The sequence below is a fragment of the Sturnus vulgaris genome, chromosome 21, assembly GCF_052056855.1.
Source record: "Sturnus vulgaris isolate bStuVul1 chromosome 21, bStuVul1.hap1, whole genome shotgun sequence".
Lineage (NCBI taxonomy): Eukaryota > Metazoa > Chordata > Aves > Passeriformes > Sturnidae > Sturnus > Sturnus vulgaris.
This window is the reverse complement of record NC_142263.1, coordinates 4,559,420-4,576,368: the sequence shown is the minus strand read 5'-3', so window position 1 is coordinate 4,576,368 and position 16,949 is coordinate 4,559,420. Positions and strand designations below refer to the sequence as shown.

The 16,949-nt window shown below is 54.2% G+C and overlaps 2 protein-coding genes across 2 annotated transcripts; one reads left to right on the top strand and one right to left on the bottom strand.

Annotated features, from left to right (window-relative positions):
* Positions 1–2,487: 2,487 nt before the first annotated feature.
* Positions 2,488–11,069, top strand: SARM1 (sterile alpha and TIR motif containing 1). The gene is made up of 9 exons (XM_014876423.2): positions 2,488–3,020; positions 5,540–6,158; positions 6,322–6,534; positions 6,623–6,714; positions 7,167–7,402; positions 7,497–7,590; positions 7,955–8,144; positions 8,248–8,369; positions 8,858–11,069. The coding sequence occupies exons 1-9, from the start codon at positions 2,578–2,580 to the stop codon at positions 8,985–8,987; spliced, it is 2,139 nt and encodes a 712-aa protein (XP_014731909.1). The 5' UTR covers positions 2,488–2,577; the 3' UTR covers positions 8,988–11,069.
* An 879-nt stretch (positions 11,070–11,948) lies between these two features.
* Positions 11,949–16,829, bottom strand: SLC46A1 (solute carrier family 46 member 1). The gene is made up of 5 exons (XM_014876397.2): positions 16,572–16,829; positions 15,264–16,116; positions 14,832–14,915; positions 13,736–13,892; positions 11,949–13,204 (listed from the first exon to the last, which is right to left on the bottom strand). Exons 1-5 carry the CDS (start codon positions 16,812–16,814, stop codon positions 13,129–13,131), a joined length of 1,413 nt encoding a protein of 470 aa, XP_014731883.2. The 5' UTR covers positions 16,815–16,829; the 3' UTR covers positions 11,949–13,128.
* Between the last annotated feature and the right edge of the window lie 120 nt (positions 16,830–16,949).

Here is a 16,949-nt window from a genome sequence, read left to right as displayed (position 1 = left end):
GTCAAGGCTGGGAACAGACCTGGGGAGCCCAAGGCAGAGTGGTTTGGGATGGGGCAGGTGCCACCTCTGTGCGTGGGGACCAGAGGCCAGAGGTGAGAGGCCGGGGGCAGGAGCCCTCTGCGCTTTCACTGCAGAAGGCAAACAAAAGCCTGTGTATTTTGCTCCCATCATTCCCTTTCCAACCAATCTTTTCAGTTACTAATTAATGTCGACTCAGCTCTTCTGGCAGCTCCTGATAACTGTGGGATGTTTATTTAATCGGGGCAAGGAGCAAATGCACACAAGAGCAATCCTGCCTCTTCTGCCTCTGCTGGGAGAGGAGCTCTGTGGGATCTGTCCCAGCCCTCAGCAGGAGTAGTGCAGCTTTGGGCTTCAAGTGATGCAAGATTTAGGGGGAGAGAACCCCGAGCAGGGTGCCCACTTTTCCAGGAGTCTTTCCTCTGCCAGCTCAGACAAAAGCAGCTCCTGGCATCTTGTTGGGAAGAGCTTTATCTGGTTTTGAGACAGGCATTTCCACCTGGAAGCCCTGGGGAGCTGAAGGCAGCTACCAGACATGGACTTTTGGGGCAGAACTTCTCCTCCAGCCCTCACTCCACCCCTTGTCCCCTGGCCTCAGCTATGGCAGGGCCAGCATTGTCCCCAAGTGCCAGCACCAGCCTAGTGCTGCTCTAAGGCTTCATCCCATCCCTGTTGAACCAGTCCTGAGGGACAACAGCCCTGGAAGCGTTCAGGCTTGCAGGAGGCTCTGGGGGAGAAGGGATGGGAATTGCCTGAGCTGCTTTGGCTGATCAGATAAGACAAAGCTCCCTCCTGCTGCTCCAGGCTCCCAAACACCAGCCACAGACCCACAAAGGCTCAGCGAGTCCTCCCCTGCCAGGAGCAGGTCCCAGGAGAGGGGTTGGTTGGATAAAGGGGCCCCGGGGAGCTCCTGCAGCCAAGGGCTGAGCAGAGCCAGTGAGGAGAACTCGGGAAATGGGGCTGATCCCCCAGGACAAGGCTGGGAACCGCTGCAGTTCCAGAGCCCAGGCTGCTGGGTGTGAAATCTCTCCCAAAAAGCAAAGTAAAGCAAAACTAAAGGCAAGGCAAAGTACAGCTCTCTGGGCTAGTCAGGACAAGCCTGAATTCTGCTGCCCCCGGGGCAGCAAACCCTCTGCAGCTCTACACTGCACCAGCCCTTATGGTTACCCCCGATTAATATTAATTTATCAGGAAAATCCTTACTGGTTCTGTCCCGAGCTTCTCCCGCAGTTTTGCGCTCCTCGGGGTGCCTTGTTTGGCGTCTTTCCTTGTGGGATGATGTTCCTTTCCTCTGTCTGTCCCTTCGTAGTGGATTCAGAGAGGATTAAGAGCGACTCTGTCACATCCAAACATCAGCTCGAATTTAAGTCTCAGGCTGACCTGGCAACAACCTGGTTTGGAGTCAAGGATTTAAGCCGCTCCTCCCAGCATATCCGAGAAGTGCCCAAAGCATTTAAGCATTTCTGCCCTGAGCACGTCTGGCCTGGAAAAAAGAAAACAAAAGAGGCCCAGGCTGCCTCTGCTCTTTCCTTTATCATGCAAATCCCGAGCCCACCCAGAAGAGCCGCTTTGAATTTCCACCGAGCAATGAATATTTGCCCCCCTGCTGATACCAAACGGGTTCAGAACACTGTGCCAGGGTGGTCACAGCCTCACCGTGACCACCACGGTGCCCTTTACCTGCACCCTGTGCCCCCTCGCTGGTCACAGAGGGTCTTGAAGAGATGTCCTGCAAAATCAGCGTGAGGGTCCCTGCCTGCCATGGGAGTGACACCGCAGCAGCAGCTCGGGCACAATGGGGGGATGTGGGCCATGGGGACAGCAGGAAAAGCCCCAGCTCAGGCTGGACAGGGAAGGCTGAAGAATAGAATAGTTTGGGTTGAAAATGAAAGACTGTCTAATTCCAAATCCTGTCAGGTTCCACTAGACCAGGTTGCTCAAAGCCCCGCTAATCTGGCCTTTTGTCACTTTCAGGGTTGGGACATCCACAGCTTCCCTGAACAAGGACTTCACAGGTAAAAATTTTCTCCTAGTATCTAATCTAAATCTCTCATATTTTATTTTAAAGCTGTTCCCCCTTGTCCTATCGGTATCTATTCGTGTAAAAAGTCACTTCTCCCCCCCCTTTTTTTTTTATGAGCCCCATTTAAGCACTGAAAGGCCACAAACACAGAATCATAAAATTTCGGTTGGCAAACCCCTCAAAGACCGACTCCAGCCGTTATCCCAGCCCTGCCAAGCCCACCACTGAACCACGTCCCCAAGTGCCACATCCACGCTGCTGTTAAATCCATCCGGGGCTGGTGGCAGGAGGGGAGGGGGCTGCAGCTGCCGGGCCCGAGCCCCTCCTCGGAGAGGCGGCGCCTGCTCCCGGTGACATCAGCCCCGGGGACCGGGATGCTGAGCCCGGCCCGGGGAAGGCGGATCCCGCTCCGCTTCCATCTCCGCATCCCGACAGGGCGGAGGGGGGAGCGGGACGCATCCTCCCTCCTGTCGCCCCCCAGCAGGCCCCGCAGGAGCGGGGGGTCCCTGCGGGGGATGCTGCGGTAGCAGCCGCCCATGCTCGCCCTGCTCCTGTCGCTGCACACCCTGGGCCGGTCGCTGGCCATGGCGAGCGCTGAGCGGCTGGCCGTGCCCGAGTGTGTGAGCCGGGCGGGCGGCTGGGCGAGCGCCCGGGAGCACGGCGGGGTCTCCCCCGGGGTGGGCACCGAGGTACGGGAGGCGCTGGAGCGGGTCCTGCCCGTTCTCCGCAGGGCTATCGCCAACGCCACGCAGGCGACCAGCCCCGAGGGGCTGCGGGCGGCTCTGTCCGAGGTGTTCCGGCTGGTGGAGGAGGCCTGGGGGATGCCCGCCGTGGGGAGGGACGTGGCCAAGGTGCTGTGCGATGTGATCCGCCTCGAGGGGGGCCTGGACCTGCTGCTCACCCTGCTCTACACCGCCGAGCTGGAGACCAAGTGCCAGGCAGGAAAACTCCTGGAGCAGATCCTGGTGGCGGAAAACAGGTGAGTCTGCAAAGAGCTCCTGACCCTCCCCCTGCCAGGCACAGCCCTCCCCATCACCGCGGGCACTGCCGGCTCCCAGAATGGTTTGGGGTCAAAGGGACCTTAAAGACATCATTTCAACCCCCTGCCCTAGACCAGGTTGCTTCAAGCTCCATCTAACCTGGCCTTGACCTACCTTCACCCATCCCCTACATTTCTTCTCCCCCAAATTTCCCTGCTGTGGGTGCTCCCAGTTGCACAAACCCCCTCGGATCCCCATCACATCCCCCTACACCCAGTGCTTGTGCACAGTCCTTGACTCGTGTCCAGGCAATGACCAGGAGCTGCTCCCTTCCCCCAGAGCTGGAGGGAGAAGGACCAGCCCCAGCTCAGGGATGCTGGTGAGGACTGGGATGTCCTCCTGAGCCCCCCTCAGCCAGGCTGAGCTGAGTCAGTTCGGCTCAGTCAGCTCAGTTTGAGTCAGAGCATCTGACCCAAAGGACAAGACGTGACTCCCCTTTAGCCAGAACTGCAGCAGGAGGAGAAGGACAAAGCCACTTCCCAGAGCCTTCCTGCTGCTGACCAGGGCTGGAATAAAGCCATAAGGAGGGGCCAGCTGCTCAGCAGCCCTCAGGCCCTAATTCAGAAGTGTGTGCTGCTGCCCAGGACAGGTGAGAGGTGCTGGGATGTCTCTGTCAGAGCATGGGCACAGAGGGGTGGGAGAGTGTGTGTGTGTACAAAGGTGCATGTGCACACCTGGCACCTGACACATCTAAACCACTGCACCCACACACAGCTCACCCTTCCAACACCCCAAATGTACCCTGCCAGCTCTGCTCTCCCTCAGAGCACCCCAACCCAGCCAGGGCTCTGGAAAGTATGTGGAGGGAGCCTGGCCAAAGTTACTCTGGCTTCCTGGGGGATGTCTCTTGCTGGAAGGCTGTGGACTCGCAGCCTGGGCCTCACTTCATGCACTAGCAGGCAAAAATAAGTGGCAGCTAAATCGGGAAAGCCCATTAGGATGGAATTTAATCCTGGGAAGCATCACTGGCACCGTCTGAATTCAGCACTCATCTTCTTAGCAAGAGAAAGCATTTGCTGGAGTTGTTGCTTCTGCTCCAGGATCAGTTCATGGGCCAGGGTCTTGGAGCAGCCATGGGATTCCAGGGAGGTGAGGGGTTCCCCTCTGGGTCCAAGCTGTCTCACGTACAGAACTCTCCCAGTCTGAGCACAGCAGCAGAGGTGTTTAGCTGGGAGCTGGACAGGTCTTGGCTCCATCTGCAGCTCATGGAGTCAAGGGCCTGTTAGGGCTGTGTTTGTCATCCAGCTCCATGGCTGAGTCCGGGCTCAGAGCCAGACCCAGGCCGAGGGCTTCTTTTTTTTTTTTTTTTCGGTTTTGTTTTGTTTGTTTTTTGGTTTTCTTCCCAGGGCTCTCCACAACATTTCCTGTCAGACCCACCCCAAGGTCAGTGAGAGCCCTGTGGGTCACAGGTTTCCCAGAAATGCTCTTCCTGCCTGCCAGCACAGAGGCTGGCGTGGCATCACCCCACCATCGCTGGGGACCGAGTGTGCCACTGCCCTCGTGAGCAGCAGGGCATGGGGCACCTGTGCCAGTGCTGCCTCCCAAACAGAGCAGCTCCATCAGGGCACCAAATGGCCACTGCTGAGGGCAGGAATGGAGCTGCCACTCGCCCCAGGAAACCTCATGGGAGCACAGCCAAGAGTTAATCTCAGAGGGTGGTGAGGCCCTGGCACAGGCTGCCCAGAGAAGCTGTGGCTGCCCCATCCCTGGAAGTGTCCAAGGTCGGATGGGACTTGGAGCAACCTGGTCTGGTGGAAGGTGTCCCTGCCCATGGCAGGGGCTTGGAACTGGATGAGTTTTCAGGTCCCTTCCAACCCAAATCAGGTCTGATTTCCCCCTTCCTCACTGCATTTTCAAGGCACAGCCCCATTCAGGTGTCATTTTAAGCACAGGCCTCCTAAGATCAGCCATGGCCAAGCAGCAGCTGGTGGTCCTTGGCCACCTATCCCATGCTATTGCTGTCCTCTTCTAGAAGAGTGCAGGGTGAGGAAATAAAGAGCTTCCCTCCAGCTGCCATCCCAGGACAGACAGACCCCTATGTTCTGTTTTGGACAGGGCTGCTTGGCTGCTCATCCAGGTGTGAAAGTCCTGTCCTGACAGCACTGACAGCAGTGCTTAGGAGACAAACAAGTTTCACTCCCAAACACAAAACAGCACCACAGCCATGCTCCATTTCCAGCCCGGCATTAACCTACTTTGCCTGTTAATTGCTATGAAGATCCTACCTCGAGCATGAGGGGGTCCTGGGCTGTGCACCCCATCGCAAGTTCTTCCATCAGACCCAGATAGGTTCCTCCAACACCAGCCTGTTGCATCTTGCTGCATTGCATATCTGGCAGCTGTGTCCTACAGGGAAACATCTGTCTGTCCTGGGATAAATGTCACCAAGGCATGGCCACACCAGTCACTGTTGTCACTCCTTGCACATCCATCTCTCTCCTGCCTCTCCTTCCCACAGGGACCGGATCGCTCGGATTGGTCTGGGCGTAATCCTGAACTTAGCCAAGGAGAGGGATGTCCCCCAGCTGGCTCAGAGCATCTCTGGGATCCTGGAGCACATGTTCAAACACTCAGAGGAAACCTGCTTCCAGCTCATCTCCGACGGAGGCCTGGACACCATCCTGTACTGGTGCCGCTGGACCGACCCCGCCGTGCTGCGCCACTGCGCCATGGCCTTGGCCAACTGTGCCATGTACGGGGGCCAGGCCAACCAGCGCCTGATGATCGAGAAGAAGGCAGCAGAGTGGCTTTTCCCGCTGGCATTCTCCAAGGATGATGAGCTGATCCGGCTGCACGCCTGCCTGGCCATCACGGTGCTGGCCACCAACAAGGAAATCGAGAAGGAGGTGGAGCGTTCGGGGACGCTGGCTCTGGTGGAGCCCTTCATCGCCTCGCTGGACCCCGAGGAGTTCGCCCGTGAGATGCTGGGCAGCAGTGACAACATCCAGGGCAGGACGGCGCAGGACCTGCAGCGCCTCGTGCCCCTGCTGGACAGCTCCCGGCTGGAAGCCCAGTGCATCGCTGCCTTCTACCTCTGCACCGAGGCTGCCATCAAAGCCAGGCAGAAGAAAACACAGGTAAAGGGTAGGTTGGCCTGGAGGAAGGTGATGACAAAGGGAAGGGGTGACACAGCTGCATCTTGGTGTCACCAAACACCTTGGCACTCACCTGGCCTGGTGCAGCTTGTTGGGAAGAGGATGAGGGGAAGCAAAGTGACGTCTCTTCCCTGTGTGTCCCCAGATTTTCAGTGAGATCGGGGCTACGCAGAGCCTCAAGAGGATTGTGTGCTACTCCACCAGCAGCACCACCTCTGCCCTGGCCAAAAAGGTGCTGCGCATGATAGGGGAGGAGGTTCCTCGGCGCATCCTGCCCACAGTTCCCAACTGGAAGTCCTGCGAGGTGCAGACGTGGCTGCAGCAGATTGGATTCAATAAATACTGCCAGAGATTCCTGGTAGGGCTCTGCCCCATCTCACAGCAGAGGTGTAAGCATCTCACCCAGCTTTTCCTGGGACCTTTCCAGCCTGGATTTCTCTTGGCAGGATCACCAGGTGGATGGGGACATTCTCCTGAGGCTGACAGAGCAGGAGCTGCAGAAGGATTTGGGGATGGACTCCAGCATCACTCGGAAAAGGTAGGACCACCACCAGGGCACACTGGGCTCCCTCAGGGCCACCACCACAGTGGCAGGGCCAGGAAAAAAGTCTCTGCCTTTCCCCTCTTGCAAAAACAGGAACAGAGATCCTCCAAATGCCAAACATGGACTGCCAGGGCTTTTCCACTGCACTTTTTGCAGTCTCAGAGAGATTTCTGTAAATCTGCATGGCAGAGGTGTGGGTGGGAGGAAGACCACTTATGGCACAGGGCAGGTGAGATCATGCAAGCTCCCCAGAACGATGGGAACTTACCCTTAGCTGAGCTCCTCACACCTCGGTGTCCCGAGGACCAGCACTCCCATGCAGCTGTTCCTGTTTCCTGCTTCTGGAGCTCATTCTTCCCCCTGGCATGGAGCTGCACACCCACCTGAGCAGGTAAAAACCACGTGTCTCTAAGCACTGCCTGGTGCTCCATTTATTCCTCCACCAGGTTTTTCCGGGAGCTGACAGAGCTCAAGACTTTCGCCAACTACTCCACCTGTGACCGCAGCAACCTGGCCGACTGGCTGGGGGGCATCGACCCCAAATTCCGGCAGTACACCTACAACCTGCTCACCTGCGGCATCGACCGCAACTTCCTGCACCGGGTGACAGAGCAGCAGCTGCAGGAGGACTGTCACATCCACACCGGCTTCCACCGCGTCCGCATCCTCACCGCGGCCAGGGGTGCGGCTCCAGGGGGAGGGAAGGGGGCTGAGGGGTTTTTGGGATGAGCTGCTGGGTGGTTTTTAACTTCTGGTGGTTGTTTTGTGCTGGCTAGAAACGCTTCACTCGCCCATCACGCTGCAAACCACGTCCAACGGGACCGATGTGTTCATCAGCTACCGGAGGAGCACCGGCTCGCAGCTGGCCAGGTGAGTCCTGCAGGGAACAGGGAAGCCCAGAGGGAAGGAAGTGGGAAAAGTGAGGAATGGGGAGGAGGGAGAGGCTGCCAAAAGCTGCAAATGGGGGATAGCACATGTGATAACCTGCAGAGTGGACAGGCCATTTCCCAGTCCTGTCACCGTCCCTTTGGCACTGACTGACCCTTTCCTCACACTCCTAGAGGGGTCACAGCAGGCAGTCAATGTCAGCTCCTTGTGTTCTCTGCATGTGCCCAGACAGCTGGGCTGGAGCTGGCATCTCATTCCCTGCTCCACTGTCTCACCATGTCTCAGCCAATGTGGTGTGACAGCAAATGAAACCTCTCCTCACGGTGCTGTCCCCTCTTGCCACCAGCCTGCTGAAGGTGCACCTGCAGCTCCACGGCTTCAGTGTGTTCATTGACGTGGAGAAGCTGGAGGCAGGGAAGTTTGAGGACAAGCTGATCCAGAGTGTCCTGAGTGCCAGGAATTTTGTGCTGGTGCTCTCACCAAATGCACTGGATAAATGCATGGTGGACCCCGAGTGCAAGGACTGGGTGCACAAGGTAAAATGTGCCACCAGGTGGGAGCTGTGTGGACACTGGTGTGGGAGGGAGTTGGTGAGGGGCTGATACAGGCCATGAGCACCTGCATGTTCTGTTCCTGCAGGAGATTGTGACAGCCTTGAACTCTGGAAAGAACATTGTACCTGTTACAGACCATTTTGAGTGGCCGGACCCAGAAACGCTTCCCAAGGACATGAGGGCTGTCTTGAAATTTAATGGTATCATGTAAGTAAAAGCCCTGTGTGCCGTGGGGTTCCTTGACACCTGGGGAGAACAACTTGCATAAGCAGTAGCAAAGAGCCTGAGGGCATTGGGACAAACAGATCAGAACAGGTAGAACAGGTCAAAGGGACACTGAGTCACTCCAGGTGCTCCAGAGCATGCAGGGAGCAAAGGTTCCCACCACATCCCTGCTGCTGGTGTTGTGCTGGCCCTCCTCTGGGTGACAGAGAGGTCACTGCTGGGAGGACACCCATCCTCAGGCAGGAGTGATGCTGGCAGGTTTCACCTGGGTTTCTTTCCCCCTCTGCTTTCCCTTTGTGCACCCCAGCCTGGCAATGCATTCTGCAGCATCCCTGGGGAAAAGGGAGCTCCTAGAGAGCTGGGGTGGAGGAAGGGGATCTCTGGCTCCTGGCCCAAATGAACTGAGCTATCTTGTGGCACCCCACACACAACAGGAAAAGTAAACATCACATTTTTCCCCTCGAATACAGGTGGTCCCACGAGTACCAGGAGGCCACGATTGACAAAATCATCCGCTTCCTCCAGGGCCGCTCCTCCCGGGACTCCTCGGCTGGGTCAGAGAATGGGCTGGACTGTTTGCACTCCCTGGGGCAGAGCTAGAACCAGGACAGCGGCCTCAGAGACTCCCAGCTGACCCCTTTTTTGTGTGGGTCCAAATTTATCCCTCCTGACGTTTTTCCCATCTTTGAGAGAAAACCTGTGGCTCTTATTCCCTCCTCACCCTCCAAATGCAAGCCCCTGGCCCCCAAAGGCCAGCACTCAGTGGGGAGCCAAGCCAGGCTGGACTCTGCGATGGATTATGTGCCTTCCACATCCTCCTGTGGGGTGGCAGGACATGCATGGGGTGTGAGGGAGACTGGCACCATCCAGACCCCCACAAGCAGCTGCAGCTTCCCCCAGAAACATGTCCAAAGAGGAGGAATCTTTGGAAGACTGAAAACTGGAAAAGTGTTGAGAATCCAGTGTAAGAGGACACAAGGGAGAGAAGAGCAATTGAGAGGAATGTGTGGCTTTGCCGTGTGCCCCAGGAATATCCTTGTGGTCAGAAACTGAGAGCAGGAAAGGGCAAATAGAAACTAAGCCCTAACAAAATCTTTGTGTTTGGGAAAGATAACCCACAGGGGCCTTCTGAAGTGCTTTATCTTTCCCAGCAATGTCCCTTTATCACAAGAGCTCCTTCCCTCCTCAAAAGACTTCCACCTCCCAGTGCTGCAAAACCACTGTGTGCTCTTAACTCTGGCAGTGGAAATTTGGGGTTAGACTCTGTGAAGCTTCCGCAGGATCTCTGCAAAAAGTGCTTTTAAAATACCCTCCCTCCCTCCCTCTATCTGAAGTCTCAGCTTCACCACTTTATCAGGTGTGTATTTTCAGGGTACTAGAAGCTGGATTGTGACCCTGGAAAACTTCTATCCACGCAGGGAAGATGCTACTTGCTGTGCTTGTGGAGTTATTTTACACTGTGGCTGTATTTTATCCTGCTCCACAGCAGATCTCCCGTGGTCTGTGCCTTCAGCAGGAGCTGGTGAATCTCTCTGCTGACCACCACACCCCCACAGCCCTGGCTGAGCTCCCTGGGGCTGTCTCTACTCACTGCTGGATGCAATTCCAAGTAGCACTTGTTTCTTCCTATCGACCTCCTCTCAACACCCACCGGGGCTTCTTGCAGCTCCTCACTTTAAAATAACAAGAAAAAGTGGAGTTGATGCCAAGGGCTGGCAAAGGATGCTCCAGCTGGGAGCAGGACCATCAGTGCCTGCTGCCAACACTGCTGGTGAGGAACCACGGGCATCCTGACACAAATCCCTGCATTCCACACCCCAGGCTGCTGGATCACCTTGCAGAAGCAGCAGGCTCCTCTTCCTGCTTGAGAAGAACTCAGCCCTTTCAGGAGGTAACAAGGAGTCTCAGCCACCTAGTCCTCCTCCTGGCTCTCCCTGGAGACCTGCTTTAACTGTCAGGAACACAAACACGTTTTTCTATTGGCTTGGATCCACAAACGTTTCAAGAAAAAAAAAAAAAAGTTAATTCTGATGTTTTATGGATAGTTCTTATCAGCTCACGGTTAATGGCATCTTTGCTCTCCAGTGAAAGGTTAATAGCCATATCTGCCCAGTGTTTATCAGAATTACAATCCATCTAATCTCCAGATTAAAGAACAAGAAGCCAGCAGATGAGCCCAAAGGTGAATCTGCCAAAGCATAAAAGCCTCTTGTGAGCTGCTTCAGGGAAAAGCCTTCAGGAACTGGATGTCAAAGCCTCCATGACCTCTGAAGGAGTCCCACACAAACAGTCCTAAGGACTTTTCTCCCTTCAATAATACCTGGTGATTGTGTCTTGTTTCCCAGGAGCTCTGCAGCAATCAGCTCCTCACCCAGCACTCAGTGTGGAGATTTACTTGTTCTCCACAGCTCAGGTGTCTCACCTGAAACAAGATCTCATCTCCTGCTCCAGCTGCCCAGACTGTGACTGCTCCTGTTTCCCCATCATTATCTTCACCTTAATGAACTTGTCCTACTTCTGGCAAAACATCCCATACCCAGCCCTTTCCAGCTGGAAAAGTCCCAAGGAAATTAATGCCTCTGTCCTCACCCTCCCTCATTCCTTTGCTCTGCCATGTCAAAAGTGTTTGGAATTATTCAATCAGGCAATATTAATAAACCTGGTTTTTACTCTAAATCCCTACCTCTTTGTCGGTGTCATGTGCTTTTCTCCCTGCAGGCTTTTCACACTTGTTTTCCCTTGCCACTGTGAAGCAGAACTGACATTCCCAAGCACCATTCCCTGCAGGAACCCCTCACTTCCCACTCACCTCTGCATGCACTGATGCACTGCACCCCCAGGGACTCTGCCTGCTGTCTCCAGCCACGGCTCCACTGTTGCAACTCTTGGAGCAAGGCCTAGAAAAACTCTGGTTTAATTTTTTTAATAAGGCATAATTGCTGCCATTGAATCTCTCCCCATGCAGAGCCAGGTTTCACCTCACTGCACAACACTGAATTGGCACCCACGGAGGGGAGAGGACTTCACTTCACAATCCGTTGAGCCACAAACATCTACTGCAACATTCACAGCATGCCCTGTTCCTCAGGGAAGCCAATTCCAGGCTTAGCCCAGCAATCAGACCTGGAACTCCTATGTCCCCTGGCATAACTGCTTGGAGCAAGTGGCATAACACCAAGTTCTTAAAGCCTCCCTGCTTCTCTGCTCCCCAGTTCTGCTTTTACCACAAACTGCCAATGGACAAGGACAAAGCTGGGTACAGGCATTTCACATTTTCTGCACACTGAAGGACACGTTTCAGACTAAACTCTCTTGCAAGCTTTACTCTGGTGGTCAGGAAAAGCAAGTTTTGGCTGCTTGCAAGTCCCAAACCTGCATTTTCCCTGACTTTTCACTCTCACACACTTATTCTCCACAAGACAGATAAATTCCTGCTGCTCCTTCTTTACTGCAGTCTTCAATAAAGGACTGAGAATGCAAATAATGGAGAGAAGCCCCAAATGAGTCAAGGACAAACAGTATTAACACCTGCACAAGATATCCAGAGTTTCACGAACCATAAAAGAGCAAGGAGGTTTTATTAATTCTGAAAGTAATAGTAAAGTCATTACTGAATGTACCTGAACAGTGTGTGCAGTGCAATGTGCACACAACTGCTGGTTTATGGCATGTTGAAGAAAAAAAAAAGGATTGCAGCAATACAGGTAATACTTTGAAAAGAACAATTATAAGCACCATTAATATGGAGTTTGTTTGCTGGCATCAACAGCTCCCAGGACAGGCAGCAGAACTGAGGTCATTAACACAAGATTATACATACAACAAAAAAAGATTAATCTTAAAAGACACTGGTCCTGTCCCCACACCAGGAAGGCCTCTGGGTAAGCACAGCAGTGATTTCACAGGACTGGGGCACTCCTATCAAACTGGGGCTCAGCTTTGCAGTATAAGGGGAGGACAATTCTGACAATTTTCTCCCTAACTTCACAGTTTTTGGCAACTGTCAATTAAGGTACCTACAGGAGTTGCTTCAAGGATCCTCAGGGGTCCCTCCCAAACCAGGATTTATCCTACTGGCACTGCAGTATTTTCAGATGATCTGTTACTTCTCAGAACCACCTCTGAGATCCTGGACTAAGCTGCAAACAGGCAGGACACACCACTGGCATTCCTACCAACAGTTCATGGATTAGATCCTCTCCTTAGGACACCTCTGACTTGCAAAACTAAATCTGGTTCAGTCAGTAAAGGTCAGCAACAGCACTCCTGTGCTAAACTATCCCACTCCACAAGGATTTTTGTGGTCTGGCATGTCACATTTGTTGGGCTTTTACTGGCAACGTGATCATCTGGAGCATAGATCTTCCCCCCCACAGCAGGACACTGGAATACTCTGAGGGGAAAATGCTTTGCAATTAAACCAGAATTCAGTCCTCTCTCCCCACTAAAAACACAGCAGAGCCTTCTGGCCCCACCAAACCACAAACCAGCCTTGCAAAAGGCCCACAACAGCTTAATTGGCTTTTGGGTCTCTTGGGTTTTCTCTGACAGATGAGCCTCACATGTTGAGGCATTCACAGCTCCAAATCAAGTTCCTCCTGTGATTTCCAACCATTTGGCATTTAAAAGTTATTAAGGACAAGCAGGGTGTCCCTCCCACCCTGATCTGTCCTTTGAGGGAAGAATAAAGTGCAATCTTCAGGTGGACACTGCTGTGCTGGCCAATTCCTTGTTGTTAAATTCAGTCTTTTGTAGGGGACAGGGAAGCATCTTGGAAGTCATCACAGTTATGTTTTGATTCCCAGATTTCTATCCACCTAGAAAAGAATAAACAGTTTCAGCTTTCAAAGGCACTTAAGGCTGTTGCTGAATTGAGTGAGTCTTAAAAGTTTCAGAGCAGCAAAACAAAATTACCCTGCCAGGAGCTGCTGCACTTGTGCAAATCCCAGTACATTCCCTCTCCCAAAACCTACCAGGGGATTTGTTTTCCTTCACAACAAAACTTCTGCTTTAATTACTAAAGAAACTACAGGAAGAGAGACGGCTGAGAGAGCTCCATCTCTTCCATGAAGAACTTTCAAATTCAATTCCAGATTTTGGATTCCACTGAGGGTGGAGTGAGTCTTTGAAGCACTTTGCATATTGGCAGCTACATTACTCAGGCTGCATGTTTATCCCTAGGATTCAGATTCCAAAAGAAATGACCTGCACCTCTTTTTACTGGAGCACCAGACACCCTCCCACAACCATAACTGAAAATATGCCTTAAAAACTGCCAGCTCCCAAGAGTAAATAGTATTTTCCATATGGCATTGCATGGCAAAGTTTGGACATTTGAAGTAAATTACCCAAGGACAGCTGCTGGAATAAGGAGGAGTATAGCCCCAAACAGAAATGGGAATCCCCTCATGAAGTGCAAGGTGGCAGGGTAGAGAGAGTTGAACACTCCTGTAGCCACGAGGGAACATAGCCCTTGCACACAGGCAACAGAAGCAAAGAGAGCACCTGGAAAAGAGAGATAAGAAGTTAATGGTGAGATAGGCAGGTGGTTATTGCCTGTAAACATCTGTAACACATCACCCTCGGTGGATTCTGCCAATCTTTCCAAGGGTTTGCACTTGCTATCAGAAAGGTGTGTGAATATCAGGTGTGGTGAGGTGGGACAGGACTGGTTCAGGCATGTCCAGCCTGTGGCCAGGACCAAGCTGCAGGAGATGACTAGGACATAATCCATCAGCTGGACTGTACATGCCCCAGGCCAGGGCTCTATAGATCTGTTTATTGCCAAGCCAAACCTCTTATCACTCGTTAAACATTAAGTACAGCAGAAGATTTAGCACCATAAATCTGTCGTGTGCGCCATCGCCGTTCTAAAATAAGAAACACGAGTTGTGCAAAATCACCTCTTGATCGTTGCCACCTGGATTCCCTCCTGCCCCTGTCTGCCTCAGAGACATTCCTGTGTTGTGTTTCACAGCAAGTTAAACAAACCCTCCAAACACATAACTGGACAAAAGGCAAATATGCTCCTCCTACAGGTTATCCATGATCTTTCTCCATAGTCAATGATACAAGCCTCCAACACCACCTGGTTCTTCCCACTGTTGCTCATCCACAGAGAAAAGTCATGGTCAGGATAATAACTCTTTTTCTCCTTGTTACATAATCCATTTTAACTCTTGCTCCTTGTAAATGTTTTGGAAATGTATGGATGTATGAACTATTCCTGCTTTTCTTCCCTTCTTCTCATCTCGGGAATGTAGCAAGTCTGAATCAAAGAATGACAATTGTTTGGAAAAAAAAAAAAAGTTACCCTGGGCCTGAGGGTGAATTCAGGAGCCCAGAGGAGCCAGGGAACTCCTAACCTCCCCAGAGTCTGGTTTCAGTATTCCAAGAAAAAAAGTGTTTCAGGATCTGTCTTAAGCACAGTGGTTAATTCCTTACCTTGCTCTGTCTCACTGACCAGCTTGGAGAGCTTGGATCTGATGACTGGAGTGGGTGCCATGGAAAGGAACAGAATTCCATAACCTGTGAGCAAGACACAGCACGTTAGAGAAAGTTCAGCTGAAAAATAAAGTCTCCCAAGCCAATCCCAGAAATCTGCAGCTGCTGGCAGTGTCTCTCTGCTATATTTAGACACAATTCACCCTCCTGGATCTCATAAGGCACTTCAGTCTGTGTCTGCAGTTCTGGGAAGCCTAATGTTCTAAGAACTACATGGATGCACTTCCAACTTCAGTGTTTGACCAACACTGCCACAGTTTTGTTGGTGCACGAGGCAGAATTTCCTCACGTGCCTGAACTTCCCACGAAGCACACTACCAGCATCAATTTGCCAAAAGCCTGAGAAACAGGGATTTAAGCCTTCAGCATCACCTGTAAACATCAGTGGCGTTGTGGTAGCAAGGGAAATCACCACCAGCCCAGCAATGTTGGAGATCAGTCCTAACTCTGCCACCCAGGTGTCCTCAAGGCAGAGCTGCAGCAGCCTCAGCCCCGCCAGGCTGCTCAGGTAAGCCAGGTAGCTGGCGGCCGAGCCGTACCCGATGAGGTCGGAAGTCCAGCAGAGAGGGAAGCCGAGCTCATACAAAACATAGAGGTCCTTGGCTCCAAAATGCACCGTGACAATCAGAAAGAAAGCCAGGGAGTACAGAGCCAGCTTCCACCTGGAGCTGGGGTGTTCTGGGGCCGTGTACAGCCTGTACACAGCCTTGTAGTGGCTGAGCGTGAACAGCTTGGCCTCTTTCTTCTGCTTCACCGACTCCCGGAGGAAGAAAGCGGCGTAGAGAGTGGCAGCCAGGCTGGCAGCAAAGGCCAGCCAGAAGGGGTTGATGTAGCCCTGGGCCTTGCGCCACTGGCCACCGCCAATGCTGGCCACCATGCCCGCGGTGCCCAGGCACGCCTCGAGGATGGCCACCCGGAACGTCCGCGCGCGCCGCTCGCTGGTGTCGGCCACGTAGGAGAAGCAGCTGGCCAGGATCAGGTTGTAGTCGCCCGTGAGGCCGCTCAGGATGCGTCCCAGGAGGAAGAAGGCGACGTGCAGCTCCAGGTACATGACCAGCAGGTAGATGCCTGTCTGCAGGGCCATGCCTGCGGCTGGCAGGATGAGCGCAGGGCGCCGGCCCACGCTGTCACTCCACGGGCCAAAGAGAGTCACGGAGAACAGGCAGGCGAAGAAGCCTCCCAGGTTGATGTAGAGGTTCCAGTGGGACACCAGGGCTTCCACCTCCTGCAGGACCAACAGGTACTTGAGGAGCTCACAGCACTCAGTGCCACACTGGGCTCCCCACTCCTCCTGGGGCACCCTGCTTCCATCACTCTCCCCTTCCCCTCCAGACTCCCTGCTCCCTTTGGGGCTTCACGTTCCCTCCTGACTCTCTGCTCCAGGGACTCCCAGCTCCACTCAAGTTCCCTGTTCCCCTTAGGGCTCCCTGCTCCCCCGGGGCACCTCTCTCCCCCTGCTCCCCCAGAGCTTCCCTCTCCCCTGGGACCTCCTGTTCACCGTGAGCTTCCCACTCCCTCCGTGGCTCCCCAGTCCCACGGATTCCCCTTTCCCCTCGGGGTCTCCATCTATCCCGTGCCTCCCCTCTCTCCGGGACTCCATCCACACCAGAGTTCCCCTCTTCCCCGCTGCCCCCGGGCAGTGCCGTCCCCTCGGACGCCCCGTTCCCCCGGTGTCCCCACCTGCCGCAGGGGGTCGGCGGTAGCGTTGCCGTCCCCGCAGCCGGCGGAGTCGCTGCTGTTGCGGTCGCTGTAGCCGTGCTCGGCTCCCAGCCGGTCCCACAGGTACTGGGTGGCCAGCGGGCCCTGCATCCCCAGCGACACGGTGGCCAGGAACACCAGCGGCTCCACGGAGAGCAGCGACAGGCGGCACCGGCCGGGGGGCACCGGGGCCTCTGCGGGCGGCGGAGCGGCCATGGCGGCCATGGAGGGGCGGAGGCTCCGCCGGAACGGGACTGACACGGCTCGGCTCCGCCCGGAACGGGACTGACACGGCTCGGCTCCTCCCGGGATAGCCCTGACACGGCTCGGCTCCTCCCGGGATAGCACTGGCACGGCTCC